Raw genomic sequence first — 26,960 nt, forward strand, 5'->3', positions numbered from 1 at the left:
ATGGAGATGTTCTCACTCAACTCCCTCAAAGGTAAGGACCTGAGACAAACTTAATTCCATTCCTTTCTTTGCTCAGAGATTTTAGACTCTGTCAGGCTCATGAAGAAAATGAATTGGTGAGAAACGATTTTGTCCTCCTCTCTGCTGGCTAAATGAGGACTTTGTCCTACCAGTGTCTTTCTCAGAAGTCCTTCTTGATGGAGTGGGGGCAGAAAAGGAATTTGAGGACTGAAGACTTTATTTCTGAGAGGAGCCCAGTGTGCACAGCTTGGGCTTTGAGTCAAAGTGAGGTGGTTGTGGTCACCCATGGAACTTCTGTCCTAGTTGTTGAAGCACAGGAGTTGAATGTTGTGAGTGAACTTGATCACAGCAAGTACCAGAGAGTGTTCCAGGGGAAGGAGAGAGGCTGGAAGGGGATAAGAGCTCTGCTGTTAATGCAGGAGATGACAGTGAGGACTTGCTTGCTGGTTAGCTTCAAGCAGGGGCTTCTCTACCCCCTTTTCATTTCACCCTCCTAACCAAACCTCCATCTTCTTCCTCACTCAGTGCTTTCCCCTTGCTGTCTACACACTTCAGGTAGCTCTCAACAAGTCCATGTCCTCCTTCTTTGTGCTTGCCTCTCCAAACTCTTTCAGTTACAGATTCACAGACTGCATTGGGTTGGAAGGGACCTTCGAAGCTCATCTTGCCCAACCCTGCTTAAGTCAGCAGGGACACCTCCATGTAGATCAGGCTGCCCAGGGCCACACTGAGTCTGATCATTAATATCTCCAGGGATGAAGCCCCAGCCACATGCCTGGGAAGCCTGTTCCAGTGTTTCACCACCTTCATTGTGAAGAACTTCTCCTAATGTCCAACCTAAATTTCCCCTGCTCCAGTTTCAAACCATTGCCCCTCATGCTAACCCCACAGGCCCTTCTAAACAGTCCCTCCCCAGCCTTCCTGTAGGACCCCTTCAGTTACTGAAATGCAGCTCTAAGAGCATTCTCTTCTCCAAGCTGAACAACCACAATTCTTTCAGCCTGTGCCATAGGAGAGTTGCTCCAGCCCTCTGATCATCTCTGTGGCCTCCTCTGGACCCTCTCTAGCAGGTCCATGTCCTTCCTGTGTTGATGGCTCCAGAGCTTCCCCCACAAGCACTCCATGATTCTATGAACCCCTTGGTGGTTTATTGAAGATTGCTCTAATTCAAAAATTACCTTCCCAACTGCCTCCCTCCCAGGCTCCTCCTTTTCACCATCATGGTTCTTAACCAACCATCCATGCACATTTTGGGATTACACACAAAGTCCTCATTGAGTAACATGGTGTTTGACATAACACATGAGCCCAGAACTGCAGCTTGTTGGAGTTGGAAGGGACCTCTGGAGATCATCCAGTCCAGCCCCCTGCTAAAGCAGGGCACCCACAGCAGCTTGCCCAGGATCACAATGGCCAGGGGGGTTTGGAAGCTCTCCAGAGGAGGAGAACACAACCTCACTGGGCAGTCTGCTCCAGGGCTCCAGCATCTTCACCAAAGAAGTTTCACTTCATATGCAGCTGGAACCTCCTGGGTTCTAGTTTGTGCCCATTGCCCTTTGTCCTGTCACTGGGCACCACCATGAAGAGTCTGGCCCCATCCTCTTGCCCCCCACCATTTAGCTCTTGCTGAGCATTGATCAGATCCCCTCTCAGATTCTCTTGCCAGGCTCAGCAGCCCCAGGGCTCTCAGCCTTTCCTCCTCACAGAGATGCTGCAGGCCCCTCAGCACAAAACCCCATGAAGGCAGTGCTGAAGTCCCCATCCCTGGAGGGCTTTCCAAGCCATGTAGATGTGGTGCTGCGTGGTTTAGCAGTGGACTTAGCAGTGTTGGGTTAGTGGTTGGACTGGATGATCTTAAAGGACTCTTCCAGCCTTAGCAATTCCAGTCAATGTCCCACCCACCATGGGTGTGTGTTGGGGTGCAGGTGAGCAGTGTGTGAGCTGAAAACAAGAAACCACAACCAGCGTTCAGGTCCCAGGGCAGAAGTTCAGGGCTGCAAGAAACATGTCAGGAGTGACACCAAGAGCAGATGTTGGGGTCAGAGCCAAAATTGCTGGTGTGGGATTTACTCCTAATTAGAGCAATTCAGTGATGGTTGTGACATTAAAGCCCTGTTTGTGGGACAGAGCCATGGGTTGTGTTTGGAGGATGACCAGGTTGCTTGGATCTTGGAGCAAACACCTCATCCCTTTGTGCTGACCTTTCTTTGTGTGTGTGAAGACTCCCTGTTCTGGGGGAATTTGTGACACTCACAAAACATCCCAAACCCCTCTGAGATGACCTCTGGTGTTCACTTTGCATGATGCATCGTTGGTGTCTGAGGACACACCTTGGCTTGCTGTGGTGTTTGTGTGATGTGCTCATGTCTGGAGGACAGGGAGCTCCAGGCAGGGCTGGTGGAGCTTGGTGATACAAGCAGAGTTGATTTTCTATTTTTCTTTTGAGGAAGAAAAAAGGGTTTGTGGCGTTTTAAGGCTTCAGTGGGCTCTCAGAGTCCTCCACCTCCCCAAGAAGCTTCTCCTGTTCTCTTCCCCAGTGTGCTGCCCAGCAGAGAGAGACTTGGGGGTGTGGATAGATGGTGGCTGGAGATGAGCCAATGTGTGCCCAAGTGGTCAAGAAAGCCATTAGCATCCTTTCTTGGATCAGCAATGGTGTGGCCAGCAGAAGGAGGGCAAGGATTGTCCCCTTAGACTGGGCACTGGTGAGGCCACATCTCCAATCCTGGGGTCAGTTTTGGGTCCCTCACTCCAAGAAGGACATTGAGGGGCTGGAGTGGGTCCAGAGAAGGACAACAAAGCTGGTGAAGGGTCTGGAGAACAGGGCTGGTGAGGAGCAGCTGAGGGACCTAGGGCTGCTGAGCCTGGAGGCTCAGGAGGCTCTCTGCAAGTTCCTGCAAGGAGGTTGGAGCCAGATGGGGGTTGGTCTTTTCTCCCAGGACAAGAGGAAAGGGCCTCAAGTTGCCCCAAGGCTAAGTTTAGGTTGGACATTAGAAGAAACTTCTTCACTGGAAGGGTTCTCAAAGCCTGGCCCAGGCTGCCCAGGGAGGTGGTTGAACCCCCATCCCTGGAGGGGTTTCAGAGCTGCAGAGATGTGGTGCTGCCCTAGGGACACGGTTTAGCCATGGTGGAGTTAAGAGAACGGTTGGACTTGGTGGTCCAACCAAGCCCATTCTGTGACTCTGTGCTCTGGCAGGGATGTGAAACCAGGTTCATTTCTTTCTCCTTTCCCTTCTCCTTCCCTTTCGTTGTTTGTGGCCTGGAGGAACAGACGCAGCCCGGGGAGCACCCCGGCCATGGGTGACAGCTTACGGGTTGCCTGCTCTGGGCCCTCCACGCCGCCAGGGGGAGCCGCGCGGTGACGGCTCCCGTCCCCCCACAGCTCCCGGCCCTGCCTGCAGGCGGCTGCGGGTAACCTCAAGATGGCGGCGCTGGGACTGCTGCTGCAGGCGGCTGCGGCCTGCGGCTCGGCGGGGCCTCTGCGCCTCTGCCGCTGCTACCGGGCGGCTCCGGGCACTCGGGGGCTCTGCAGCCGCCTGCCCGCGGCGCACAGTCCCGAGGGGAGGAAGCAGGAGGAGGAGCAGGGCGCCGAGGAGCAGGAAGCCGCCATGGGGAAGGGTGAGCCGGGGAGGAGGGGGTATGAGGCGGGGCAGAGCAGGGGGAGGAACCGGCGGCGGAGCTCCCCCCCTGCCCGGTGCGAGCGGCCGGGGAAGCGACCCCGCGCCGGCCCCGCGCGCAGCGGAAGGGAGGAGCGAGCCCCAGTGCTGGGAGAAGGAGGAGGAGGAGGAGGAGGGAGCGTGAGCGTAACGCTCGTCCCGCCCCCAGCGCCCGCAGCCGGGCCGTGCCTCCCGCCGGCCTCTTCTCGCTTCGGGCGGCTGGGCCGGGCCGAGCCAGGCCAGGCCGCATCGGGCCGCCCGCTCCATCCCCGCCGGCTGCAGGGGACCAACCGTACCGCCGCCGTCGCAGGAGAGAGAACGCCTCGGCCCTAAGCGAGCGTGCCCCGGGGAAGAGGGCTCCTGCGGCGGGATGCGCGGCAAGGGAGAGGAGCCGGCGAGCTGCGGCGGGGTCTGCACTCAGGGCTGCGCCGCTGCCGCCGCAGGTAACGGACCGGGGGCTGCCGGCGAGACTCCGGCATCTCCGGCAGCCAGCGGGGGTCGAGGCCTTTGTGGCAGTCTCCGGCGCTGCGGGGCTGTGCGGGGCTCTTTGTTGGCGGGCAGCGTTGGGATGCTCCGGGGAAAGCGGTGCGGAGCCCTTCGGCTCAAGGTCGCCGCTTCGGAGTCGGGCAGAGCTGCTCCTGGACTGAAAAACCCTTGATCGCCGTGGGCCCTGATGCCAGAGCCGGGGAAAAAAAAAATCCCAGATACATCTTTGGCTAAAAATCCTGACGGAGCGAGCACGCCCAGCGAGCATCCGCCAGGAAAAGCGGCAGTGCCGGCAGGTTCCGTTAGGTCAGAGCTGGAGCTGGCTGCCGGAGGTTGGGAGCATCGCATTATCCACCTCCTCCCCGTTACAAAGGGCTTCCTTCGGGCCTCCCAGCAGCTGGCCTGAGCCGAGGGAAAGGCTGATCGATGGGCAGGCAGCTCGTGTGAGCAGAAGTCCTGGGATGTGGCCTGGAATCTGCCCAGTGGCTCTGGAAAAAAGCTGGTGTCTCTGGTGGATGTTGGTCCTTCAGCCTACAACTGCTTTGGTTTCAGTTTTATTTCTTAGGCTGCAATCTTCCACTTGGGAAATTTGGGTTATTATTACATAAAAACTTATTTCCCCCACCTTGTCTTGTGTTCTACACTTCCTCCCTCCTTTATTATGTTCTCTTTATTATTTTTTCTCTGTAGTTCCTGGATTCTCTGGCTCTCCTGTTTCCATTTTCCTGTCAGAAGCTCTGCTGGGCTTTCTCTTATAACTCCGAGTTTTTAATTGTTGCACTCGTTCAACAGAGCAAATTAACAGCTAAAGAAAATGCTAAACCAGCCCAAACTAATTAATGGTTAATGAGCTGCCTCAGGTGTTGCCTCAGAAATGGAGGAAACCAATGCTGGAGTTTTTTTTCTTCCCTCTTTTGTAGTTTTCATCAGCACTTTTTCCCCCATGTGGTTTCAGAGAATTCTTGAATACTTTAATCTTCAGGCTTTTGGTTCACTCGTCTTGCAGTTCACATGGTAGATTGACCAAGGAAAGGTCCTTCTGGCAAGAGTTTGGAGATAGTGGAAGGATCTTTTCAGCTGAGCAAGTAAAAAGTCCTCAGGGTCTTGTGGGAAGTTGGCCCGAGCTGTGCAGCTCTGCTTCAACACGCAGCGATCATAAAAGTTACTTAGAAAACTATTTAGGAGGCTGAGTTCTAAGCCTCCAACTTGTTGATGTCTTATTAGAGCTCCTTGTTTGACTGCTTTTGTTATTGGCCTTGGATCCAAGTGAGGAGAAATCCACTGATCTGAGGCCAGCTCAGAAGATGGTAGTGGTGTATTGGGACTGATGGCTGGGGGGGTGGCTCCTTGGCATAGAGGGTGGCATTTTGGAGCAGAACCTGTGAAGCTGATTGCTTGTTGCTTCCCCCACCTTCACCCTGCCCTAGTAAGGCCACAGCTGGAGGACTGGGTCCAGTGTCCAGTTCTGGGATTCCTAGTTCAAGAGAGACAGGGAACTACTGGAGAGAGTCCAGGGGAGGCTGGGAAGCCGCTGAGGGGCCTGGGACATCTCTGTGAGGTGGAAAGGCTGAGAGCCCTGGGGCTGCTGAGCCTGGAGAGGAGCAGCTTGAGAAGGGATCTTCACAGTGCTCAGCAAGAACTGAAGGGTGAGGGGCAAGAGTGGTGCCCAGGGACAGGAAATGGGGCAAGGGGTACAAACTGGAACCCAGGAGGTTCCATCTGAAGATGAGGAGAAACTTGTTTGATGTGGGGGTGCTGGAGCCCTGGAGCAGGCTGCCCAGAGTTTGTGGAATGCTTCTGGAGAGATTCCAAACCCCCCTGGCCATTGTGATCCTGGGCAAGCTGCTGTGGGTGCCCTGCTTTAGCAGGGGGTTTGGACTGGATGATCTCCAGAGGTTGTTTCCCACCCACTACACTGGGATTCAGGGATTCTCTGCCTGCTCAGTTAGGTCTGTGGCTCTCCTCAGTCGTTGCTCTTGACCTCTCTGTTGATCTCAAGCAGGCTCTTTCTCTGATTAATCAATTTGCTGTCTCCCAGTGTCCCAGAAGAACTGAGGCTGGACTGGTGCTGTGTAGGCTGGTGCAGAGCAGGGCCAGGCTGGAGCAGGGTGATCAGGGCTGTGTCTCCAGGGTGGTGGTTGGCCTTTGGTCGTCTTCCTCCTCTTGCTTCTGAAGAGGTCTTGTCAGTTTGGCTCGTTTTTAAGGTTGTGGCTGTTTAGCCAAGACCTGTCTGTGGGTTTTTTTTGCTGTGTGTGCTTGAGGGGAGCCTTGGTCAGGATGGTGGCTTAAAAACAACCCCAAAAGTGACACTGTTTTGGTGTACTCCAAACCAAGCTGCCATGTGGAACCTTCTCTTTTTCTGCCTGGTAAGACCCGTCCCAGCCAATTCCTTTTGAACTGGATATGAGGGAGCCATGGGGCTTGCTTCTTCCTGGGGGGTTTCTGATGTGTTGGGAGCTTTTTTCACCTGCTTGAATTGATTCCTGCAAGGGCTTGTATCTGGAGGAGGGTTGTAGTGGATAGTTTGTCCTCCCTGCTCATTTGGTGCTTCTCCAGGGGAGAGAGAAGCTGTTGAAGTGGATCTCTGTCTTTCCTGAAGAAGACAACAGGCTGCTTGGTGGCTGTCTTCTTGTTCCTGACAGTGTCTCCTGGGATTATTTGGAGTTAGCAGAAGGTTTGGCTGCTGCAGCTGGAAGTTGGTTGGTTTGAGTTTGTTTTTTCCTCTCAGTCTTGCTCCCATTCCTCTTGGACTTTCACAAACAAGTCAAGCTTGAGCACTTGCTGGCTTTGAGGAGCTGAACTGAGTTAATTAACCTCTTTGATAACCCCACCCAGAGTTGTCTGCTCTCCAAGACTGGCTTTTAATATTCCCTGGGGATCTTGGAGCTGTGGTTTGGACATGACACGTGGGTTTGACTTGAAGAGGAGAGTGAAAATCAGCTCTGGTTGCTTGTGGGGGTGTTGGGTGGACTCCTGGCTTCTACAGAGCTGTGGCTACCACAAGGATGATTCCTACTCAAATACCCACCCTTGGTGGTGGCAGAACCAAGACCCTCTTCGGAGGAAGATGCCAAGAAGTCCAGTCTGGCAGGGAAGGAAACATCCTACCAGGGCATTTACCTGATTTTGGATTTTTTTTTCCTTAAAAACTGTGAGTGAGGCCCAATTTCATGCAAGATGAGAATCCCTTCAGCTCCTCTGCTCAAGAAAAGAGTAGGGATCCCCCTAATTGTTCCTCCAGATAATGAGAGTGATCTAGCAAGCCTTGGAGTCACTGCTGGTACCACCTCAGCTGGCACTGCTGAACGTGGCATTGTCAGGGTGAGGAGCACGCTGTGTCTTGCTCTGCAAGCCAGAGCTGGGCTTTTTGGAGACCCTCTTCTTGGCTGAAATGATGGATGAAATATTTAGTCTTGGCTGAGGGGTCACCTCAGGATGGGAGAATTTAGCTCTGTTATGAGGTAATGTCACTTTTGGGGAGCATTTGAGAAGAATGTTCTTCTTCCCCATGCCTCACCACATCATCTCTTGGGTTGGTTTTGAAGGAGGAAGCAGCTCAAGGCCAAATAACCCCAAGCTGGGGCTGGAAGGGTTCAAATTCTCATCTCTTCAGTGAATTTAACCCTAACTGGGGAGTGGTGTTTGGGGCTGCTCTTCGTGCTGTGGTCCCAGCCACACAGAATGGGGCAGAACCTTGGAGTGCCAAGGGCTTGGTCACTTCTCCAGCTTTCTTGCACAGCTCAGGGTCTGAACATAGTGGTGGTGGCTGTATGAGGGGGCAGGGGCACCACATGCACTGCTTCATCAGAGGTGGTAGGCTTGGCCTTCTTTGTGAGGCTGAGACCAGGGCCCTGTCCTCTTGGCCAGTGGGAGAAGACCGTGAATGGACAAAGGGTTTGTGAATGGGAGCATTTCCTGCATGATCCTTTGGAACTGTCCAAGGGCTTCATGGAACTAGGGAACAACAAAATGGTTTTGGCTGGAGGAGACTTAGGATTATGGAGTCCAACCATGAGCTCAGCACTGCCAGGGCACCACCAAACCTTGGCCCTCAGCACCACATCTCCACAGCTTTGAAACCCCTCCAGGCATGGGGACTCTACCACTGCCCTGGGCAGCCTGGGCCAGGCCTGCACAACCCTCAAGGGCAAGAAATTGTTCCTCATGTCCATAATAAACCTCCCCTGGGACAAGTAGAGGCCCTTTCCTCTTGTCCTGTGACTTGTTCCTTTGGAGAAGAGACCAACCCCCACCTGGCTCCAACCTCATTTCAGGGATTTGCAGAAAGCCAGAGGGTCTCTCCTCAGCTTCCTTTTCTCCAGGCTCAACACCCCCAGGTCCCTCAGCTGCTCCTCACCAGCCCTGTTCTCCAGACCCTTCATCAGCTTTGTTGCCCTTCTCTGGACCCACTCCAGTCCCTTAATATCCTTCTTGGAGCGAGGGACCCAAAACTGACCCCAGGATTGGAGATGTGGCCTCACCAGTGCCCACTCCAGGGGACAATTCCTGCCCTGATCCTGCTGGCCACACCATTGCTGATCCAAGCCAGGGTGCTGGTGGCCTTCTTGGCCACCTGGGCACATGCTGGCTCATCTCCAGCCACTGTCACCCAACCCGCCCTGGTCCTTTTCTGCTGGGCAGTTTTCAGTGCCTCTGCTCCCAGCTTGGAACCTTCATGAGGTTATCGTGACCCAAAGGCAGGACCTGGCCCTTGGGCTGGTTGTACTTCATGCCGTTGGCCTCACCCCTCAGCTGCTGGTGTTCCTCACTTCTGCACTTAGGCCACTCGTGGTCTCTGGAGGATTTTCATACTTCTAAGAGAGGGGGATACGAAGAATCTGGGTTTGAGGGTGTGTGGGACACAACTCTTGGCCATGGTGGTTTTTCAGTGTCGTGTTTGGAGCTCTGGAGACTTTGATGCCTGGAGATGTTGTGGGTGAAGCACTTCCTAGCCCTGCTTGCTCTCCTCACCTCAGGGAGGTTGCTGCTGGCAGGGCCTTGGCACAGCGCTGTCGGAACAGGTCCTGAGCAGGACTGCACATGAAGCACAGCACCTTCAGCTCTTCTTTTGTTTCTCTTCAGATTCCAGAGACCTGCTGAAGGAATTTCCCCAGCCCAAGAACCTGCTCAACAGCGTGATCGGCCGAGCCCTGGGCATCTCCCATGCGCGGGACAAGCTGGTCTACATCCACACCAACGGGCCCAGGAAAAAGGTGATCCTGCTGGGGTGGGCTGGGAGCCAGGGGCACCACCTCACAGCTGGGGGGTGGACTTTCAGACCAACAATAGTCCTGATTTTGCCTCTTTCTCTTCCTTTTCACTCGCTTTGGTTAGATCCTGCAGGGCTTGAAGGTACGGGCAGACCCTGCAGGGAGTTGAAGGTGTGGCAGATCCTTTCCCAGCAGGAGACACCAGCCCTTGCCTGGCTGTGGCTCTGCAGCACCAGAGTTAGGCCTTGGTGGGCCAAGGTTTTAGTGCTGGGTTGAGCAGAACAGCTGCCCAAGCCTGACATGATGAATGGCAACCAGGAAGGAATCTGTGTGCCACAGAGGGGACCTCCTGTCTGCTGGAGGGCAGACTGCTTTATGTGAGGTGGAGCAGAGGAACAGCAAGCAGATGGCCTGCCAAGTGATGTGAACTCTTGTGGGGTGGGAGAGGCCTGGATTGGGAGCCTGGACTTGGATCCTAGACTTGGATCTAGGCCTTTAAATTGGAGAGGGCTGAATGTGATGTGTGGACTGTTCAGTGGATAAGGAATTGGATGGTCACAGCCAGAGGGGGGTGGTCAGTGGCTCAGTGCCCAGGTGGTGATGGCTGACAAGTGGTAACCCTCAGGGGCCCGTGCTGGTTAACATCTCCATCAGTGACGTGGGCAGGGAGATTGAGGCACCTTCAGCACATTGGGGATGGCACCAAGTTGAGTGCTGCAGGTGACACACCTGAGGGACAGGATCTGTCCTGAGGCACTTGGGCAGGCTGGAGAAGTGGAACCATGTGAACCTCCTGAAGTTCAACGAGGTCAAGTGCAGGGTCCTGCCCCTGGGTCAGGGCCACCCCAAGCACAAATCCAGGCTGGGGGTGAAGGGCTGGAGAGCAGCTCTGTGGAGAAGGACTTGGAGTGCTGGGGGGTGACAAGCTGGAGATGAGGTGGCACTGAGAGCTGCCAGCCCTTTCCTGGGCTGGTCCCCAGCAGTGTGGGCAGGAGGTGGAGGGAGCTGTAACTGAGCATTAACCTGGCTTTTAGCTTGTGTTGACCAACACAAGCTGCTGAGCAGTGCCAGTCCCACCAGAGCTCCTCTTCTCCCAGTAGAAAGGGGGTAGCTGAAGAACCTGCAGAGGTAAAGACCAGTGGGAGCTGAACCCTGCCATTTCCACAACTGTTCCAAGTCAAGAGCTTGTTTTGCTGGCCCTGCAGATGCTGCAGTAGAGCTCCTCAGAGCTCCTCAAAGTGGAGGGAAGTGCCTGAGGACTCCTCTCTGCAGCAGAGATGAAAGGTAGCAGTTGGGTCTGCTAGGAAATCCCCACCTGGAAGGCAGGAGAGAAGGCTTCTGACTTCCCCTGGCTGGCCTCAGATGAACTCCCATGGCTGGAGAAAGCTGCTGTGTGTTTGCCCAGGGGCTCTGCATGACAAGGCCCAGGCCTGCTGAGGAGGAACATTGTCTCACCAGATTCCCTGGTGCCCACAGCAAAACCTTGCTCGCTTCCAAGAGGCCTTCTTCAGTTTGTCACCTCACTTTCTGTCCCCACACACAGTTCCTGTTGGTCTGGGAGTCATCCACCCCTCATTCTCTCCAGGAACTCTTTGGTTGGTGTTTTTTGGGTTCAGTTCTCTTGTTTCTCTGAAGTAATTCCCAGTTACTTAGGGTTGTGAGCAGGAGGGTGGGGTCTGGTTGAAGGTGCTGGAGCTTGTGGTGTTCCCCAGGGGTCAGGACTGGGTCCAGTCTTTTTCAGCATCTCCATGAAGGGATGTTGGGGATCCTCAACCAGTTTGCTGATGGTGGCTGTGGGCACATCAGGTCCCTTTCTCAAGCTTTTCTGTCAGTGTTGTGGGAATGGAGCTTCCCAGGAAGGGACCAAACCCTGGTTGCTTTGGGATTGTCAGCTGTAGCCCTCTTTGCCTAGAGCTCAGAGGTATTTGAAGCAGGTGTGCTGCTGCTGGAGGTCCTCCAGCTTGCTGTGTCCTGACTCATTGCCCTGCTTTGCTTTGCTTTCCAGAAAGTCACCCTGCACATAAAGTGGCCTAAAAATGTGGAGGTGGAAGGTTATGGGACCAAGAAGATTGATGCTGAGAGGCAAGCAGCAGCTGCAGCATGTCAGCTCTTCAAGGTGAGCTTCTGCTCCATCTTGGCTTGAGGAACAAGACCTTGAGAGTGGAGACCTTGTCCATGTGGGTGCTGACACCTGACTTTGATCTCTCTCTGCCTCTTTCTCATTTTCTTGTCTGTTGATCAGGGGTATAAGGTGAAGCCTTGAGCTGTCAGGGTTGCTTCAGCCATCAACTCAAAACTCTGGGTCCTGGTGCTCGTTCTTTATGTCTTAGACCTTGGTCAGCTTCTTAGCTGGAAGCCCTCTGCTGTGAGGCCAGGCTGGGAGAGTTAGGGTTGTTCAGCCTGGAGAAGAGAAGGCTCCAGGGAGATCTTCTGGTGGCCTTTCAGTGCTTCAAGGGGCTGAGCAAAAAGCTGGGGACAGACTTTAGAGCAGGGCCTGTTGTGACAGGATAAGGGGAGATAGTTTGAACTCAGAGGGAGATTCAGACTGGAGAGAAGGAAGAGAGGTTTGATAGTGAGGGTGGTGAGAGCCTGGCCAAGCTGCCCAGGGCAGTGGTGGAGTCCTCGTCCCTGTAGGGCTTTCCAAGTCGTGGAGATGTGGTGCTGAGCGCCATGGTTTGGTGGTGCCCTGCAAGTGCTGTATTCATGGTTGGACTCCCATGATCCCAAGGGTCTCTTTCACCCTAACCCACCCCATGGCTCTGAGCAGTGGGGCTGGTGAGCAGAGTCCTTTTCTTGAAGAGCAGCAGCAGGAGAAGGTTCCGCTCCTCAACATCTCTTCTCTCTCTCTGTCTGTCTGTCTCCCTCTCTTTCTCCATGGGATCTGGAGGGTGACTTCTGGGTGTCTCCCTTGGGGGGAGTCCACACGGGGCTCCCCCTCCGCCCTGTCTCAGGCTGTCTCTCCTGCAGGGCTGGGGTTTGCTGGGCCCCCGGAACGAGCTGTTCGACGCCGCCAAGTACCGGCTGCTGGCCGAGCAGCTGGGCTGCCCCGACGAGCGCTGGTGCTCTGAGGCCAAGTGGCGCTCCAAGTCCGGCCCCTCCTTGGCCGACCTCTCCACCTGCTGGCGCCGCATGGAGCCTGACGACTCCATCCAGCCCATGGAGCAGGGCAGGATGCCCAAAGCCATGAGGAGAGAAGAGCTGGAGGAAGGGGAGCTGGAGGAGGGGGAGCTGGAGGAAGGGGAGCTGGAAGAGGAAGCTATCGACGTGTCTGATTATCTCCCCATGGCCCACCAGGACGCTCGAACCCCGGGCAGAGACGTGAGGTAGGTGTGGTCCTGCTGGCTGCTGCACCTCTGCAGCTCCTCAGGGCTCAGCAGTACCTTTCCACCTTGTGGTGTGGCCTGTAGATGGGCCAGGCACTGAATACTGGGCATGCTGGGCGCTGGTGCAGCCAGTTTTGGGCCCCTCTCTTCAAGGAGGACATTAAGGGGCTGGAGAGGGTCCAGAGAAGGACAGCAAAGCTGCTGAAGGGTCTGGAGAGCACAGCTGGTGAGGAGCAGCTGAGAAACCTGGGGAAGATTCAGCCTGGAGAAAAGGAGGCTGAGGGGAGACCTTCTGGCTCTCTGCAACTCCCTGAAAGGCGTTTGGAGCCAGCTGGGTGTTGGTCTCTTCTCCCAAGGAACAAGTGACAGGACAAGAGAGAGGAAACAGCCATAAGTTACCCCATAGAAGGTTTAGGTTGGACATGAGGAACAATTTCTGTCCCTTGAGGGCTGTCCAGATTTGGCCCAGCCTGCCCAGGGCAGTGGTGGAGTACCCCATCCTTGGAGGGGTCTGGAGGCTGTTGAGATGTGGTGCTGAGGGCCATGGTTTGGTGGTGACCTGACTGGGTTCATGGTTGGACTCCATGATCTTAAAGGTTCTCTTCCAACCCAACCCCTTCCATGACTCTGCTGCACAAGATGAGCCCAACTCTTTGGTTTGTCAGTGGTCACCAGCAGTGAGATGCACAAGGAGCAGCTGATGGTGGTGGTTGGTTTTAGGGACATTCTTTGTATCCAGAAATCATTCCAGTGTTTTACTCTGTTCAGAGCTGCTGATGCCGTCTGGTCTGTAGGGCAGAGGTTGGATTGCTCTGCAGGAGGTGGCTTTGTGGGGCTGGCACATGCTTCTGTGACTGACAGATGTTAGCAGCAAGGTACAAGTTGATTTTTGAGGTGACCAATACCATCTCTGCCTGTAACTGCTGAGTGTCAGGCCTTGCTAGGAGACCTGAGGTGAGGTGGGTCTGAGCACAGGGTGGATATTTGGACCTCGTCCTGGTTGTGGGAGCTCAACATGTTCCTATCTTCTCTTCAGCCGAGGAGGGAGCTCCATTGAGATGACTGATGACAACACTGCCATCCGTGCCCTGACACAGTTCCCTCTTCCCAAAAACCTCCTGGCCCAAGTGATTCAAATCGCAACCTCCTCCTCCACGGTCAAGGTAAGGTGCTTCCTGAACCCTGCCAGGGATGAAGCTCAACGACTCCAACTGGAATAATGTTTCTGGTGGGGGCACCTGAGAACTTGGTGTGAGAAGGGGAGATAAAACCAGGACTAGAGAAACCAGCCTGAGGAGAAAGGAGAAGACTTTGTGGTGAGAGTTGAGGAAGTATCTTAGTGGAAGTGTAAGGAATGTTGCTCCTGGAAGGCAGGGCCATGGTGGTGGCTAATGAAGGTCATTATTGGAGGTGCCAGGTCTGCACTTCCTCGCTGATCTGCCACAAAGCCAAACTGGTGTTGCTGGGAGCAGCCTCTCCTTTCTGTGCTGGTGGAATCACTCTGCACCTCCATTCTTGTCAGTACCTGGTGCTCCTCCTCTTGGTGTCTGTCACCCACCAGCCTCCCAGGCCTCGTGTGCTCATCAAAGAGTAGATGTCCTCCTGGCTGTAGGTCCTCAGTGACATTCTCCACGCAGCTCTCAGTGCTCCTTGGCCAGCACCTTGTGAGCTGGAGGAGATGAATTCAGGGCGTTAAACCTTTTCTAGCACCAAAACACCCCCACATCAATTCAAGCTGTGGTAAAAGCCCTGGGGGTGTGTTGGAAAGCACCTGCCAGGGCTGCTGCCAGCATCCTGGGCTGTTGCCACCAGCCATGCTGGTGCTGTCCCTCTCTTCCAGGAGTACATGCAGTTCCGCACGGTGGGCACCAAGACCAAGATCTGCAAGCTGACACTGCGCTGGCCCTGCCCCATGACCTTCGCCGCCAAGGGCCGGCGCAAGGTGGAGGCAGAGAACAAAGCAGCAGCTCTGGCCTGCCAGAAGCTGAAGGTGAGTGGTGCTCCTGGCTCCTGCACCCAGCTCTGACCAGAGCAGATGATCCTCACACCTCACTCGTGCAGTCTGGCTACTCCCCAGCTGGGTTGAGTGGAGGCTTCACTGGCTGGGTCCACAGAGTGGTGGGGAATGGAGTTAACTCCAGCTGGGGACTGCTCACCGGTGGTGTCCCCAGGGTTCAGCACTGGGGCCAGTTCTCCTTAATATTTAGCTGTAATCTGGGTGAGGGGATTGAGACTCCCTTAGTTTGAAGATGACACCAAGATGGGTGGGAATGTGGATCTGCTGGAGGGTCTGGAGGGATCTACAGAGTGATCTGGCCAGGCTGGATCAGTGGATGAGGGTAGTGGGATGAGGTTCTGCAAGACCAAGGGCTGGGGCTGTTGAGCCTTGAGAAAAGGAGGCTGAGGGGGAGACCTGTCTCTCTCTAGCTCCTTGAAAGAAGATTGGAGCCACGTGGGGGTTGGTCTGTTCTCCCAAGGAGCAAGTGACAGGACAAGAGGAAATGGCCTCAAGTTGCCCTGGGGAGGTTTATTTTGGACTTGAGGAAAAATTTGTTGCCCTTGAAGGTTGTCCAGGCCTGACCCAGGCTGCCCAGGACAGTGGTGGAGTCCCCATCCCTGGAAGGATTTCAAAGCCATTGAGAAGTAGCGCTGAGGGCCATGGTTTGGTGGTGCCCTGGCAGTGCTGAGTTCATGGTTGGACTCCATGAGCTTAGAGGTCTCTTCCAACCCGTGCCTCCCCAGCTCCCTGACCCACCTGCTCTCTGTACCGACACCTCCTGCGCCTTAGTCAGGTCTGCCTGGTTTTTGCTTTGTCTTTTGCAGAGCCTGGGCTTGGTGGACAAGAACAACAACCCCCTGAGCCACGCCATGTACAACATGACCTCGCTGCGGGAGCTCGGGGAGAACCAGCGGAAGCCCTGCCACATCAAGGTCCCCGAGGCCACCCTGCGCAAGATCGAGAACTACCTGAACCATGTGAGGCTTGGCTCAGATCTGTAGGCCTCCTTTGGCAGGAACTGCACGTGGACTGAAAGCTTCATGTCCAGTTTCTGGAGAAGGGAGGACCCTTCCTGGGTGGTGGGGCTGCTCTGAATCAATCTCTGATGTTTGTCTGCACAATGTGGCCTTTGGGATGTGGTGAGGGGCAGCTTTGGTTTGGGTTCCTTGGGAACATTCCCAGCTGAAGCAGGAGTTAGATGTCCAACATCTCATCAGTGACCTGGGTGAAGGGTTGTTGGGGAGCTTCAGCCAGTTTGCTGATGGTACAGAACTGGGACGATGGGCTGACACCCCCTCAGGCTGTGCTGCCATCCAGTGAGACCTGGCCAAACTGGAGAGTTGAGGGATAGGAACGTCATGAAGTTCAACTAGGGCAAGTGGAGGGTCCTGTCCCTGGGGAGGAACAACCTCCTGCACCAGGATGGTTGTTGGGAAGCTGCTCCAAGGAGAAAGACTTGAGAGTGCTGGGGGACAAAAAGGTGCCTGGGAGCCAGCAACATGCCCTTATAGCCAGGAATGCCAATGGTCTTGGGGGACATGAAGAAGAGTGTAGCCAGCAGGTTCAGGGAGGGTCTCAACCCAAACCTCCCTTGGCACAGCTTGAGGTTGTCAGTCCCCTCGACCAGGTCATTGATGAAGACCTTAAAGAGAAGTGGTCCCAGTGCTGGGCCCTGGGTCACCACTTGTGACCACTTTCAGTCCCTCTCATTCTGGTGCTGACCTTCTTGTCCCTCCCAACTGCCTCCACCTCTCTCGCAGTATCCGGTGGACATCAGGGAAGCCCGGCCCCGGATTGCTGACGACATGATGAACCTGAGCAAGGAGTCTGGTGCCATCAGTGATGCCATCACAGGGAAGACCTACATCCCCATGCTGGAGGCAGAAGAAGTGCGCCTTAGCCAGAACCTCCTGGCCCTCTGGAAGAGGAGAGGATCCTCCTGGCAGGAGAGCCACCCGCTCCCAGTAGATCCTCACAAGGACACCATCCTGTCAGCCATTGAGCAGAACCCTGTGGTGGTGATAGCAGGAGACACAGGCTGTGGGAAGACCACCAGGATCCCTCAGCTGCTGCTGGAACACTACATCCTGGAGGGCCGTGGTGCCCGCTGCAACGTGGTCATCACCCAGCCGCGCAGGATCAGCGCCATCTCCGTTGCCCAGCGTGTGGCACAGGAGCTAGGGCCCAACATGAGAAAGAACGTTGGCTACCAGGTGCGACTGGAGAGCAAACCACCTGCCCGGGGAGGAGCTCTGCTCTTCTGCACCGTGGGCATCCTGCTGAGGAAGCTGCAGGGCAACCCCAGCCTGGAGGGTGTCAGCCACGTGGTGGTGGATGAGGTCCACGAGCGGGACGTCAACACGGATTTCCTGCTCATCCTGCTGAAGGGCATCCAGAAGCTCAACCCTGACCTGCGCCTGGTCCTGATGAGCGCCACAGGAGACAACCAACGTTTCTCCCATTACTTTGGGGATTGCCCTGTGGTCAAGGTGCCAGGCTTCATGTACCCAGTGAAGGAGTATTACCTGGAGGAGATCCTGGCCAAGCTGGGCCGGCACCGACACCGGCACTATGAGATCAAGGTGGGTGTGTTGTGATGGTGAAGCTCTTCCCCTTGGATGAGGAGCTGCCTTCTGGTGTACAGCAGGAGCTCATCCCTCTTCCCTGTGCTTGGTGGGCAGGGTTTGCTTAGCTTTCATTCCAGGTCAACCCTCTTGAGGTCAAGTCAATAATGAGTCTTCACTGTTACTCTGAAAGATATCCTCTAGCTGGGTGCTCTTCCTGTGGGTGGGCTTCCTTAAATCATGGGTCCTGAAGTCACAATCATGGAATCATAGAATGGGTTGGGTTGGAAGAGACCTTTAAGCTCGTGGAGTCCAACCATAAATCCAGCACTGCCAGGTCACCACCAAATCATGGCCCTCAGCACTACATCTCCACAGCTTGAAAACCCCTCTAGGGATGGGGACTCCACACTGGGCAGCCTGGGCCAGGCCTGGACAACCCTCAAGGGACAGAAATTCTTCCTCATGTCCAACCTAAACCTCCATATCCAACCTGAACCTCCAAACCTTTGAGGTTGGCAGGGACTCCTCTAGGTATTTTCTAGACTGGAAGCTGCCCTAGATGATGGGGACAGACCTTGAGCAAGGGGTGATGGCTTGAACTGAAAAAGGGAGACTCAGACTGGAGAGAAGGGAAGAGGTGTTTGATGCTGAGGGTGGTGAGAGCCTGACCTAGGTTGGCCACAGAGGTGGGAGATGCCCCATGCCTGGAACTGTTGCAGGTTGGATTGTTTGGGGCTCTGAGCAACCTGCTCTAGTTGCAGGTGCTCCTGCTGACTGCAGGGGGTTGGACTGGAGGAGCTTTGCAGGTCCCTTCCCACCCAAACCAGTCAATGATTCTGTGACTAGAAGCTCTCAGCCCCTTTCTCCAGCCTGTGGCTGAGCAGCCATCTGGTCTATCAACCACCTCTGGTTGTCTCCTCAGCAGACAGGCTGGGGGTGTCCCACTGCCTCCAGGGCTGTCTCCTTGTGGCAGGAGTTTTGATGGACACTTTTTAAGCAGGCCTGAAGAGGTACCAAGAGATCCCAAACTGCTGGGCTGTGCCTGGAGGTTTTGAAGTCTTTGGTGCGAGTGGTTCACTTTTATCTCTACAAATGTCATATAAACGTTCGGTACTTGTTTGATGGAGTCAGACACATCTCAGTTGGCTTCCAAGTCTGGAGAGCAGGAAAGAGATTCACTTTTCAGTGCTCAGCAGAAGAAACTGGCAGCAGTTGTGACCAGAGCATGTTCCAGGTGGAGCCAAGCCCAAGCTCATGAGGTTCCTGGGCATTGTCCCTCTCCAGAAGGTGCTTTGGGGTGCTGAGTGCCATTCTGCTCTCTGCTTGATGATAAGTCATTCATCTCTATGTGTTCTCTCTTACCCAGCAATCAGATGATGAATGTGTCCTTGATCTTGATCTGATCACTGACCTTGTGCTCCAGATTGATGCCCATGGAGAACCAGGTAGGTTCTGCCTTGTCCTCTTCCTTTTGCTGGGAGAGGGGGGAAAAAAAAGTGAACCGTGCAGAGAAAATGTGATGCTGAGGTGGCTTGTGGGATGCCACCTTGAATTCCTATTGGGCTGAGAGGTCTGGAGCAGTGTGGGGAGCTGAATCTGGGGCTAGGAGAACACCCCACACCTTGAGACCCTGCTTGTTCTTGGGCTAAAGAAGCCAAATCTCTGTGTCTCCAGCTGGGAAGAGCTCCGGGATCTCCAGGCCATGGAATTACAGAACCCTTTTGGTTGGGAGTGAAGGCTGCTCATTCTTAACCCTTGCTGTCTTCCAGGAGGGATCCTCTGCTTCCTCCCTGGGTGGCAGGAGATCAAGGGGGTGCAGCAGCGCCTGCTGGAGATGCTGGGCTCTCAGAACAGCCGGTACCTCGTCCTGCCAGGTGAGGTGGGCAGCTCCACGCCTGCTCTGCTCAGGGGGCAGGGAAGGGGGAGGCCAAGGGATGGAGAGGGACCTGGCAGTGCTGATGGACTTGGAGTCCCAGGTTGCCAAGAGCCAGCAATGTGCCCTCATGGCAGAGAAGGCCAATGGTGTCTGGCGGGGGTCATGCAGAACAGTGTGGTCAGCAGGTCAAGGGAGGTTCTCCTTCCACTTGGCTCTGCCCTGGTGAGGCTGCAGCTGGAGTCCTCAATCCAGTTCTGGGCTCCCCAGTTCAAGAGAGGCAGGGAACTACTGGAGAGAATCCAGGGGAGGCTGGGAAGCTGCTGAGGGGCCTGGAACATATCTGTGAGGAGGAAAGGCTGAGAGCCCTGGGGCTGCTGAGCCTGGAGAAGAGCAGCCCCAGAGAGGATCTTCACAGTGCTCAGCCAGAGCTAAAGGGTGAGGGGCAAGAGGATGGGGCCAGACTCTTGTCAGTGGTGCCCAGGGACAGGACAAGGGGCAGTGGGCACAAACTGGAAGCCAGGAGGTTCCACCTGAATAGGAGGAGAAACTTGTTTGGTGTGAGAGTGGAGCCCTGGAACAGGCTGCCCAGAGAGGTTGCAGAATGTTTTCTGGACAGCTTCCAAACCCCTTTGGCCATTGTGATCCTGGGAAGCTGCTGTGGGTGCCCTGCTTTAGCAGGGGGTTGGACTGGATGATCTCCAGAGGCCTCTTCCAGTCCCCACCACACTGGGAGGAGTTCCAGGTCCTTGTTGATGACAGCCCGTGATAGGACAGCCGTTCCTGTGCTCCCTGGGCCATTGAAATGGGAGAGCTGCAGACGTGAATGGTGGGACCAGGGACACCCTGGGGGGGCCACGAGGCTGTTGGGGATTGGAGGTGATCAAGCTCCTGCTGATGTTGAGCCGTAGGTTAAAGGAACTGCAGTGAGGTCTTCCCTCATGAGGTGTAGAAGCTCCTTCCTAGGGTCTGGCTGGCAGAACGTGGCTGACAACACTCACAAGCAGTGTCCCCATCCCTGTCCCCTGTTTCTGGAAGCCCGAGGTGGTGGTGGTGGTCCAAAGAGACTGAGCTCTCTGCCACCTTGGCCTGGTAGCAGGGAGCAGCACAGCAGGGCAGGGCCTGACTCTGGGTTTGTTTTCTAGTGCACTCCAACATCCCCATGATGGACCAGCAAAACATCTTCCAGAGGCCTCCACCGGGCGTCAGGAAGATTGTCTTGGCCACCAACATCGCTGAGACCTCCATCACCATCAACGACATCGTGCACGTGGTGGACAGTGGCACGCACAAGGAGGAACGCTACGACCTGAAGACCAAGGTAGGGAAGCTTCCTCTGCTCCAAGTGCGTTTGGGCCACCCTGCAGAGCAACATCTGAGGTGACAGGAATGGGGTGGTGGTCCCATCTGGGCCTTGGGCTGCTCTGTCCCTCTCTGGGGACAGGGTTTGGCTCATCATTCAGAGAGCGCTGACCTTGACCAAGCTCCCTTTCAGCTGTTGAAAAGGCCAAAGTTGGGCATCTCCATAGTGTTAGACTGAAAGATCTTAAAGGTCTTTTCCAACCTAAGTACTTTTGTAATTCCATGATTTAAGGCAAATCCTGTCCCCTTCCCCTCTCTGCTAGAGCTCCTGTGGCTTCAGCATGTTTAGATGACCTTTGAGGGTTCCTTCCAACCCAAGTCATTCCCTGTCTCCTCATACTGTTGCTCCTTCTCTTCCCTTTGAAGTACATCTTGTAGGGCCAGGTGACAACTCACACCTTGGGCCAGCTGTAATTTCAACCCAACCTGTTTGCCTTTGCCCAGTTCACCTCACTGAGCAGATCCTGCTGCCAGACTGCTGCTGGGAAAGCAGGGACCAGACTCCCCTGTGAGGAGCTGCCAGGGAGCTCCATGATGTGGAGCCAAGGCAGGTGTCCAGCAGATGGCATCAGGGTGTCATCCACGCACTGAGGAGCTCAGGCCTTCCCACTGCTGCCTGCTGGAGACCAGCCTTGCAAGGTGCAGGAGAGCAGGAAAGGCCTCCCATGCCCTTCAGTGGGATGCCCCTTCCTGCAGGAAGGACATTGAGAGGCTGGAGTAGGTCCAGAGAGGTGCAACAAAGCTGATAAAGTGTCTGGAGAACAGCACTGATGAGGAGCAGCTGAGGGACCTGGGGGTGTTGAGTCTGGAGAAGAAGACACTGGGGAAGGCCTTCTGGCTGTCTGCAACTCCCTGAGAGGAAGCTGGAGCCAGATGGGGGTTGGTCTCTTCTCCCAAGGAACAAGTGACAGGACATGAGGAAAGGGCCTCAAGTTGCCCCAGGGGAGGTTTAGTTTGGACATGAAGAACAATTTCTGCCCCTTGAGGGCTGTGCAGGCCTGGCCCAGGCTGCCCAGGGCAGAGGTGAAGTTCCCATCCCTGGAGGGGTTTCAAGGCAGTGCATTGTGGTGCTGAGGGCCATGGTTTGGTGGTGCCCTGGCAGTGCTGGGCTCATGGTTGGACTCCATGAGCTTAGGGATCTCTTCCACCCCAACCCATTCCGTGGTTGCTCAGTTGTGGGGAATCTTGGAGGTCCATGGGCTGGTTGGAAAGCAGCCAAAGAGGACAGAGCTGTGAGAGTCCTTCTCCTCCTAGGTGTCCTGCCTGGAGACAGTGTGGGTGTCCAAGTCAAACGTGGTGCAGAGGCGAGGCCGTGCCGGGCGCTGCCAGTCAGGCTTTGCCTACCACCTGTTCCCTCGCAGCCGCCTGGACAAGATGCCAACTTACCAGGTGCCAGAGATCCTTCGCACCCCGCTGGAGAACCTGGTGGTGCAGGCCAAGATCCACATGCCAGAGAAAACAGTAAGCACAGCAGGGGCTGCAGGAGGAGCCAGGGCCAGCAGGATGTGTCCTGCCTGCAGCTGCTCCCACCGACACGGGCAGGACAAGCCCCAGGTGTTGGAGCAGTTCAGGTCCTGCTGGAGAAGTGCAGAGTAGGGAATGGCCAAATGGGGCTTAGATTGGGCTAAGGCAAATGGCATGAGGCTCAACAAGTTGCTCCAGGGAGGTTGAGGTTGGACATGAGGAACCATTTCTGCTCCTTGAGGGTTGTCCCAGGCCTGGCCCAAACTGCCCAGGGCAGTGATGGAGCCCCCATCTCTGGAAGGTTTTCAAAGCCATGGAGGTGTGGTGCTGAGGGCCATGGTTTGGTGGTGCCCTGGCAATGCTGGGTTCATGATTGGACTTCATGATCTTAAAGGTCTCTTCCAACCCAAACTATTCCATGACTCCATGTCCAGAAGGGAATGGGTAGTGCTGAGCTCATCTCCTGTAGGAGAACCAAGAGGGAAGTGTGCATGGGGCATGGGGATCCCGAGGGGTCTCCCAAAGTCCCTTGTGGAGCCAATCCCATTGTCCCTCTTCCCTCCCCTGCCCTGCTGCAGGCAGTTGAGTTCCTCTCCAAGGCCCTGGACAGCCCTGACATCAAAGCTGTGGACGAGGCGGTGATCCTGCTGCAGGAGATCGGTGAGTCACCACCATGCACTCCGGGATGGGAACAGGTTTGCTGCCTGACCATGGCAACTGGGAGTGAGCAGAGGAGCCAGTGGGACACACTGGGCAGGGCTGGCCCTCGGTGGGGGTAGCAGCTGATGGGGACCTCCCAAACCACACTTGTGGTGATGTTTGATTTCCTGCTCTGCTTTCCTCAAGAAATGGGAGAACTTCAAGGGGGAGGTGACAGAGGAAGAAGGGAAGTTGTCATCTGGAGATGGCTTGTCTCATCACGGGGCTGTCACAACCTCCTCTTTGGCTTCAGGTCCCTAGGACCTGGCAGGTTGTGGGTGCCTGTTGCTGGCCCCTACCCATGTCCCTCTCTGGAGGTCACCCCGGATCTCCCAAGGGTTCTCCTGGCAGCTCTCTGAAGCCACCAGCCAGCGTTTTGGCCATGCTGTGGGAGCTGACGGGGGAGCCCTCATGGGTGTGTCTGTTGCAGGAGTGCTGGACCAGCGGGAAGCCCTCACCACCTTGGGCAAGCGCCTTGCCCAGATCTCCACCGACCCTCGGTTGGCCAAGGCCATCGTGCTGGCCTCCATCTACCGCTGCCTGCACCCTCTGCTGGTCATCGTCTCCTGCCTCACCCGAGACCCCTTCAGCAGCAGCCTGCAGAACCGTGCTGAGGTGGACAAGGTGAGGAGCAGCTCCGGGGACAGGTGGGCAGCAGGTGGGGAGGGGGTGGCCCCTCAGTTGACTCCGTCGTGTCCACCTCCAAGGCCAAGGCTGTCCTGAGTCGGGAGAGCGGCAGCGACCACCTGGCCTTCGTCCGAGCGGTGGCAGGCTGGGAGGAGGTCCTGAGGCGCAGGGACAGTCGGGCCAGGGACAACTACCTGCAGGACTACTACCTGTATGGCCCCAGCCTTCGATTCATCAACGGTGAGTCAAAGACCTGCTGCTCCTGGCTGGGCCCTGCACAGGGGGAGGGAGATGGTGCAGGACTGGGGTGGCTGGGCACAGAGGCCAGCCTTGGCACTGGGTGCTGTGGAAGCCACAGAATGGACAGACCTCGTGTCCAGGCATCGAGGCTGAGTCTCCAAGGACAGCTGGTGGCACCCTGCTGAGGTTATTGACTGGTGGTGGGGTGAAGGAGAAGGTGACTGTTTGCCCTGGGGCTGTCTCCTCCCTGTAGGCCTTGTCAAGCAGTTCTCCGAGAACCTCTATGAAGCCTTCCTGGTGTCCTCTCCATCTGACTGCACCATGCCCTCGTCTGTGTGCAACCAGTACAGTGAAGAGGAGGAACTTGTCAAGGGTGTCCTCATGGCTGGGCTCTACCCCAACCTCATCCAGGTACCAGCTCACCTCTGGCATCGCTCTCCTGGGCTGCCTGGTTCCTGCAAGGAGCACAGGGAGCTGTTGAGGTGCCACAGACACCTATGGTCTCCTGGGAGGGTGTTCCTGGGCAGACTGGCTGCTCCTGCTGCTGCACCTGTCCCTGCAGCCCTCTTGAGGAGAGGCTACCCCAGCCTGGGCAGGTCATGGAATCATGGAATGGTTTAGAAGAGATCTTCAAGCTCATGGAGGCCAGCCATGAGCCCAGCACTGCTAGGTCACCACCAAACCATGGCCCTCAGCACCACAATTCCCCCTTGAAACTCTTCCAGGGATGGGAATTCCGCCACTGCCCTGGGCAGACTGGGCCAGGCTTTGAGAACCCTCAAGGGGCAGAAATTGTTTCTTATGTCCAACCTAAACCTCCCCTGGGGCAACTTGAGGCTGCTTCCTCTTGTCCTGTCACTTGTTCCTTGGGGGAAGAGACCAACCCCCATATGCCTCCAGCCTCCTTGCAGGGAGTTGCAGAGAGCCAGAAGGTGTCCCCTCAGCCTCCTTTTCTCTCCAGGCTGAACACCCCCAGGTCCCTCAGCTGCTCCTCACCAGCCCTGCTCTCCAGACCCTTCACCAGCTCTGTTGTGCTCCCCTGAACCTGCTCCAGCCACTCCGTGTCCTTCCTGCAGAGAGGGCCCAAAACTGACCCCAGCACTGGAGGTCCTTGGGTTCTTGTAGCTTGGTCTGGAAGCTTTTGAGGTGGCCTCTTTCTCCTCCTGTTTGTGTTTGGTGACACTGCCCCCCCTGTATATACTTTGCCACCATGCAGGAGTTCATGCAGGGGGTTGAAAGTAGATGACCTCTATGGTCCCTTCCAGTCCAACCCATTCCATGAATCCATGAATGTTCCTGCCCCTGCACACTCCTAGGGCGGACAGCTGTGGGGACAGCCAGGCTGGGCCTGGTGGCCTGTAGCTGGTAGCTGAGCAGGTGTTTGAGGTGTTCCTCTCCCTTCAGGTGAGACAAGGCAAAGTGACACGTCAGGGGAAGTTCAAACCCAACAGCTACGCGTATCGGACAAAGGCTGGCACCGTCCTGCTCCACAAGTCCACCATCAACAGGTAGGTCACCTCGGGGGCCTGGCACCACGGGGACCCCGCTCCTGCTGCGCTGGGGACCCTGCCTGCCCGTGACTGATGGAGGTCTGCTCCTGTGCAGGGAGGCCTCCAAGCTCTACAGCCGCTGGCTGACATACTTCATGGCCGTGAAGTCCAACGGTGGAGTCTTCGTGCGGGACTCCTCCCAGGTCCACCCCCTGGCCGTGCTCCTCATGACTGACACTGACATCCACATCCGAGGTGAGTGCTGCAGCAGCTGTGAGCATGTGGCTGCCACCATGGGCCCAGGCACCTCACTGACAGCTGCAGCATGCGGGGTGGCTGTCCCTCATGTCTCCCATGAGCAGCTCCACTCCTTCCTTGGCCATAAGCTCTGCCCTTCTTCTTAAGCCTCTTGCTTTGGATGAGGTGCTGCTGTAGTGGGACCACAAAGGGGATGGTATGGGAGATGTTCTTGGCTGCAGCTCTACAGGGTGACAAGGAGACAGAGCCCCAGGCCAGCCAAGCAGGGATTGTGCTTGGAGCCTTCTCCTTGGAAGATGAGGAGTTGGGTTGGGCTTCAGCCATAGCTGGTGCGTGGGGAGGAGCCAGAATTCTCCTCATGGTTGTGTTCCTGCAGCCCATGGGTTTGGTGGTGCTGCAGTTGGTCACCTCCTGTGGAAGACCAGGAGGATCCCAGTGTGGTGGCTCAGAGTCCTGCCTGGCTTTTGTGGGGCCTGTTTTGTCCAGCTGAGTCCTTCTACTCCGGGTTAAAATGAGCATGGGGAGAAGCTGTGCTGGCCCAGGTAATAGTGGTGGAGAAGGCCAGGAGAGCAGCACAGCTGAGCCAAGTGTCCATCTGTCAGCCCAGAGCTGCTCATGTCCTGAGCTGATGCCCAGCAATGTGGGCAGCAGGTGGAGGGAGGGGATTCTGCCCCTCTATTGTGTTCTACTGAGACCCCACCTGCAGTGCTGAGGCCTGCTCTGGAGTCCTCAGCACAGACAGGGAGCAGGGCCAGAGGAGGCCACAGCAGTGCTGGGAGGGCTGGAAGCCCTCTGCTGTGAGGCCAGGCTGAGAGAGTCGGGGTTCAGCCTGGAGAAGGCTCCAGGGAGACCTTCTGGTGACCTTTCAGAGAGGGCTACAGGGGAGCTGGAGAGGGACCTTCACTGGGGGGAGTAGTGGTGGCACAAGGAGTGATGGTTTGAGTTAAAACAGCAAGATTCAGTCTGGAGAGAAGGGAGAAGTGTTTGAGGATGGTGAGAGCCTGGCCTAGGTTGCCAGAGAGGTGGGAGATGCCCATGCCTGGAACCATCACAGGTCATTTGGGGCTCTGAGCATCCTGCTCAAGTTGCTGCCCACAGGGGGTTGGTCTGGGTGGCCTTGGTAGGTCCCTTCCCACCCAATCCAATGCCTGTGCCCAGAGAATTTGTGCAGGTTCCAAACGTGGCAGTGTTGCAGGCCAGGCTGTCGGAGGCCTTGAGCAGGCAGGTGTGTTTCACACCACCACAGCTGGGCTAGTGGGAGGTGTCCCTGCCGATGCAGAAGGTCAGAACTTGATGACTTGTGAAGGGCCCTGCCCCACCACAACCCTTCCGCCATTGCCCCCTTCCCACCTGCTCTCTTCTTCCCCACCAAGACGACGGCTGGCGAGCGACGGTGTCCCTGACGGACAGCGACCTGCTGGTGCTGGAGGGGGACTCCTACACCATCCGCCTGCTGCGCGACTTCCGCCTCTCCCTCTCCAAGATGGTGGAGACCTGCCTGTGCTACGAGATGGCAGCCATCCCCGGGGACCTGCACCACCAGCACAGCCAGCTGCTGGACATCCTGGTGGATCTGCTCAAGGGGCCTCCTGGCAGCTTTGGTGCTTAGGCTGCTGCAGCCGGAGCCGGAGGATTCTGTGGGGACTTGTAATTTGTATAAAGCTGTTGAGAAAGGTTTATTTAAATAA

General features: G+C 56.0%; 1 protein-coding gene across 2 annotated transcripts; it reads left to right on the forward strand.

Annotated features, from left to right (window-relative positions):
- DHX30 (DExH-box helicase 30) lies at positions 1-26,910 on the forward strand. Of its 2 annotated transcripts, none has more exons than XM_054390046.1 (19): positions 1-31; positions 9,243-9,373; positions 11,376-11,486; positions 12,338-12,693; positions 13,730-13,856; positions 14,534-14,683; positions 15,517-15,669; positions 16,453-17,274; positions 18,626-18,704; positions 19,029-19,133; positions 20,278-20,453; positions 21,749-21,955; positions 22,537-22,618; positions 23,088-23,281; positions 23,365-23,524; positions 23,778-23,935; positions 24,929-25,032; positions 25,130-25,269; positions 26,646-26,910. In XM_054390046.1, the coding sequence occupies exons 1-19, from the start codon at positions 1-3 to the stop codon at positions 26,879-26,881; spliced, it is 3,522 nt and encodes a 1,173-aa protein (XP_054246021.1). In that variant the 3' UTR covers positions 26,882-26,910. The 2 variants fall into 2 exon arrangements, with proteins under 2 accessions (XP_054246021.1, XP_054246019.1); XM_054390044.1 differs by lacking the exon at positions 1-31 and adding an exon at positions 3,441-3,636.
- Positions 26,911-26,960: the final 50 nt, after the last annotated feature.

This window comes from Indicator indicator, chromosome 20 (genome assembly GCF_027791375.1).
Source record: "Indicator indicator isolate 239-I01 chromosome 20, UM_Iind_1.1, whole genome shotgun sequence".
Classification (NCBI taxonomy): domain Eukaryota; kingdom Metazoa; phylum Chordata; class Aves; order Piciformes; family Indicatoridae; genus Indicator; species Indicator indicator.

Bases quoted from the DNA above. Each gene is read 5' to 3' on its own strand.
- DHX30 (XM_054390044.1), top strand. From the start codon at position 3,441: ATGGCGGCGCTGGGACTGCTGCTGCAGGCGGCTGCGGCCTGCGGCTCG. The intron at 15,670-16,452 runs GTGAGGCTTGGC...CCTCTCTCGCAG, and splicing joins TCGAGAACTACCTGAACCAT to TATCCGGTGGACATCAGGGA. The intron at 23,525-23,777 runs GTGAGTCAAAGA...TCCTCCCTGTAG, and splicing joins CAGCCTTCGATTCATCAACG to GCCTTGTCAAGCAGTTCTCC.